Below are 5,000 nucleotides of genomic sequence, written 5' to 3'. Positions count from 1 at the left end.
TTTTCCTTTGGTTTCATATTCTTTCCAATCAATTTCCATTTCTGTTTTTCATTTCCTAATTTGACTTTGATTGGCCTTGGTCTCAAAGCCTCTTTTAAATAATGGCCTTCTCTAAAGGCACTCTCAACTTTGATAATTTCATTGAGCTTAAGATTTGTTATGAAATATTAATCATTTTCATATCATTTGTTTTCCTAATTTCAGGATCATTTTCTTCTTTCTCTTTTAGATTGTATATAAAGAGCCTATTTACTCTGAATGTATCTTCATTTTTCTTTTGTAGGTTGTAATGGTTTTGGTTGCTTCTTTTTGTTGCCGACAACCTTCCAGTCAGCCTCATCATCTTTTCTTGGTTGTTCAGTGTCTGAAATATCATTGTCTGGAATATTTTTTGACCTGTTTATCTGATTTTTGCCTTACTATTTCAGAAAACAGCTTTTTTTCTTCTTGATTTAGTTTACTTGGCTCATCTTTTGGATTCTCTTGTTTCTTCTTTGCCTTTACTTTTACATTTTTAGTGTCTTGTACAGCCTTTTCTGTTTCCAATTCAGCAACCTGAGTTACCTTTTTTCTTTAGGTTTTTCTTTTTGCTCTTGTTTTAATTCTTAAATTTCATCTTTCAATATTTGTATCTCCCTCAAGCATTGAATCTTGAAGTCCTTTGATTCCTCATACATTTTCTTTATTATGTTTCCAGTGGGCATGCCCCCTCACTTTTTAGGTGTGATGATTTTTTGTTCACAGATATGGCTCATTTCCTTTTATTCCAGTTTGTCTGATATGGATGCACTACTTTCCAGTACATTTTCTGCCATTATGTCCCTATCTTTCTCAATTCTAATTAGTTCTTTTAAAAAACTGGCTTCTGAAACATCATCACAACTTAGAATTTTTTTGAGTTCTGTCTCAAGACTAGAATTACTTTTAGTATTGATGTCTCTGCACCAGCTGCAGTCTTTCTGTATATTTTCTTGATTATCTATTTTTAGTTTATTATTGATGCCTGTTAGGTAAGCATCAATATTACTTATAATTTCTTTCCTTTTTTCAAGTAAGTATTTTCACATTTGTAGCATTTCTTCCTATCACAGGTTTGGCATACAAACTGCTTTGTTTCATTGTGTTTAAAACATTTTTCAGCTTTAGAGTTTCTTTTACTTCTCCTTGGTTTAAACATGTAGTTTAAACTCTTGTTATTTAAGTCTGGTCAAGGTCACCTTGGAAGCAGCTGGGCCACGCTGTACAGCTGACCTAGTGTTTATATATATATATATATATATATATATATATATATATATGTATATATATACATATACATATACATATATATATACATATATATATATATATATATATATATATATATATATATATATATATATATATATATATATATATATATTAAGAGATATATATATATATATATATATATATATATATATATATATATATATTTATTTATATATATATGTAAGTATATATATATATATATATATATATATATATATATATATATATATATATATATTATATATATAATATTTACATATATATATATATATATATATATATATATATATATATATATATATATATATTATATATATATATATATATATATATATATATATATATATATGTATATATATATATGTATATATATACATATATATATATACTTTTTTCTATCTATAAGTGGGTATATATGTACACATACATATAAACATATTAGTCAGGGATTTCTCAGAAAAAATAAATGTGAAGCTTTCCTGTACATCTCGGGGAAACTCGGCTGCTTGCAGGCATTCTTTTGCTTTTTTATTTCTTTTATGACTATAACATTTGTGAAGGTACTTATTGTCTCTCTCTCTCTCTCTTTTATATATATATATATATATATATATATATATATATATATATATATATATATATATATATATATATATATATATACTTCTATAATTCATTTCCAGTCTCACATATCATTTTTAAAATATTGTTTTCAAAGTATGGACATTTTCAAATATATCTAATCAAGAGATAATTTCAACATTTCAAGTAGAAACGGGGAAGAGATAATTGACATCACAAAAGCTAGCCAATTAGGATGCTGTTCACAGTGTCAGGTATAGCTGTATGGAGAATTATCTTTATATTTTGTTTGGATCACTATGAGTATCAACAGTGAACAGAAATCGTACTTTTTTATTTATGATAATGAAGTGTTTTATACTATAAATTATTTCAACAGAAGACTCTTGGGAAAAAATATTTAGTAATTCTTCAGATTAAGGTTCAGTAGCAGAAGTGCTATTGGTATTTCACTGCCTTGGTTTTCTTGTTTTAGGGTGAGTCCAGCAGAAACACTGCCCTTCCCTGACAAGAGTTTGTCTCTGGTCACATCCTGCCAGGCATGCCACTGGTTTGACATGCCTGCATTCTATAAGGAAGTTGATCGTATCCTTGTACCTGGTAAGTTTATGCTCTTTGGTGAAGAGTAATTGCATCTATTTTTTCTGTATCTTTCTCTTTTTGTAATGCTTTCATTTTTCCCATCTATTTTCCTAAGATCTGTTTTCTTATTTTTTCTTTAGACTTATAATATGATATGAACATATATATGATATATAAGGAAAGTGATTCTCATTAGCATCTGGCATGATTTGTTAGTTACAACACTGAAGGAATGAATAGCCTTTATTTTGAACAAGCAGTGTGGAAGTAATCCTATCCCACAAAAATGCCTATAGCAGAAGGGTTGAATACATTAGCTTAAATTTGATACACTCATCCACCTCAATAATTTAGTCAATACTTTATGTTGTAAATGGTAATTAAGATTATGTATTTTTCTGTATTTAGAATAATTAGCTATATACGCAATATATTAGAAATAGTCATGGTTATGGAAATGAAAATTACACTATAATGTGTATTAACTTAGAAGCTTTATTTCTTCACAGGTGGAGTTTTGGCACTGTATGGATACCTGTTCCCAAAACCTATCCATAAGGATTATGCAGATGACCTCTATAATCTAATAGATCATGTAAGTAATTTTCTTGTTTGTGCTGTCGAAGATTGTATCACTGTTTTATATTATATGATTGGCTGATTGATTTGATGTTTGAGTGAGTACCTGTGAGTGTGCATGCATGTGTGTATGTGTGTGTGTGTAAGTATGTATGTGAATTTTACAGGGTGAATATTTCTTTTTTCATTTAGAAAAATCGATTTCCTTTTTATCTTCATATTGATTATTTGATACACACATTTGTCACATTTAAATGATATGATAATATTTTTACTTTACCTGATATTGAGTCTGATTTGTATTGATGGTGCTTCTCCTCATATTCCTCTCACACTGTGTCACAATTATCATACTTACATTTTATTTGATTGATTTATGTTCAGCAAATCCAATTTAGTTAAAGGTCTGAATAAAAGATAGTTTGCAGTAGGAAAAGACTTGTCAAGGACATTTTTATTTATAAATTCTGTTACAGAAAAAGATGCATTAACCCATTCTGGACGGGTGGTACAGTACTGTACCGCTCATTCAAAAGCCCAGTGGCCGGGCGGCACAGTGTTGTGCCAGCCATTCAATTGATTTAGGCCTAATAATTCGAACGCCCTGGCATTGTGACATTCAAGGCTAGAATTCCCCCGTCGTGGATGGGTTAAGAATTGAAGATGACATAGAGAGGAGAGATGACAAAAAATAAGTCTGTGAATAACACATTCCTTTTCAAAAATACTTTTTAACCTTCCAGGATGGGTCACATCTTAAGATGTGTTTATTATGGTATATGAGTCTATATATGGCATAGTAGCACTGTTATGCTAATTGGCATTTGCCCCATTTGCCCCAGTTGCGCAAGTGAAGGAACAAATAGCTTGTAAATGGCACAGAAGTGATCTCACCTCATGAAACATAAAAAACCATAGCTCAGACAGAAAACCAAATGTAGAAAGTTCAGGAATTTTTTGTAACCATCCTCCAACAGGGAAAATTGAAGGAAAAGATTTAATTGATATAGGAAAAGTTACAATTTGGGTTTCCAATTAGACTCTTAGTCAGTAAGGAAAGGGAAGATAAGTAATATATTTTTCTTGTCAGTTGTATAAAGAACAACTGAAAGGATATATACACCAAGGGAGCAAGGAGGTCTACCTTGGAAAGTATGGAGATGAAAAATACACTCTGATTTATAAAGATCAGTTGAGGTGGGTGCAGAGGCTTACTTTCCTTCTTCTTTTCCTAAATAATTGGTAGATTTTAATGTTGTATTCTTATGGTTTTGGGGAAAAATAGAGTAAATTGAAATTATATTTGATTTGACTAGATAGTCTGCATGTAGGATTATAGTTATGTGTCTGTAAAATGGAAATGATTTTTCCAAGGAGAACTTTAATTTTCTTCAACGCCTTCTTTGTTTTTCTGTATCGTTTCATTCAGTTCCCTTTCCGTGTAAAATGATTGTTAAAAATTTGGTTGTTTAAGTCTATATGTAAAGCTCATATCGTGAGTCGTATGGGGTAAGTTTCTTTATCAAAGCGAGAGGTGGGCCAAGAAGATAACGAATGTTTATGTCACTTCTAATGGACAGAAAAGACATTATAGGTAAAAAAACAAACAAAAAAAAAACAAGGTAGGTAAAATATGACTTGTGTGACCAGCCTTTATTGGGTGTCAACACTGAATGCTGATTGGCTTGTATATACTATGCATTTTAGTCTTTCTCTCACTTTCTCTCTATCTCTCTCTATCTCTATTTCTATTTCTATTTCTATTTCTATTTCTCTCTCCCTCTCCCCCTCCCCCTATCCCCCAATCCCTCCCCCTTCCTTACTCCCTCCCTCTTTTTCTCTTTCTTCTTTTCTCTCACTATGTTAAAATTGAGTGCAAAATGGCTTGTATATACTTATTTATGCATTTCACTTTCTCTCTCTCTTCTCTCTCTCTCTCTCTCTTTCTCTCTCTCTCTCTCTCTCTC

The 5,000-nt window shown here is 30.5% G+C and overlaps 1 protein-coding gene across 6 annotated transcripts in view; it reads left to right on the top strand.

Moving 5' to 3' along the window:
• The window catches only part of LOC122252772 (putative methyltransferase DDB_G0268948), a 17,097-nt gene that overhangs the window by 9,390 nt on the left and 2,707 nt on the right, over positions 1–5,000 (top strand). For 4 of the 6 annotated variants that reach the window (XM_043015420.2, XM_043015417.2, XM_086543389.1 and 1 more), the window contains 3 exons: positions 2,348–2,472; positions 2,964–3,049; positions 4,124–4,230. In XM_043015420.2, coding sequence (XP_042871354.1) covers positions 2,348–2,472; positions 2,964–3,049; positions 4,124–4,230 — 318 coding nt within the window. The remainder of the gene's footprint in view (positions 1–2,347; positions 2,473–2,963; positions 3,050–4,123; positions 4,231–5,000) is intronic. The other 2 variants (XM_086543390.1, XM_043015419.2) reach the window with 1 other exon arrangement.

The sequence above is a fragment of the Penaeus japonicus genome, unplaced genomic scaffold, assembly GCF_977035675.1.
Source record: "Penaeus japonicus unplaced genomic scaffold, GWHDUDI00000001_assembly GWHDUDI00000013, whole genome shotgun sequence".
NCBI lineage: Eukaryota > Metazoa > Arthropoda > Malacostraca > Decapoda > Penaeidae > Penaeus > Penaeus japonicus.
The sequence above is the reverse complement of the archived record's forward strand: the minus strand, read 5'-3'. Positions and strand labels throughout refer to the sequence as shown.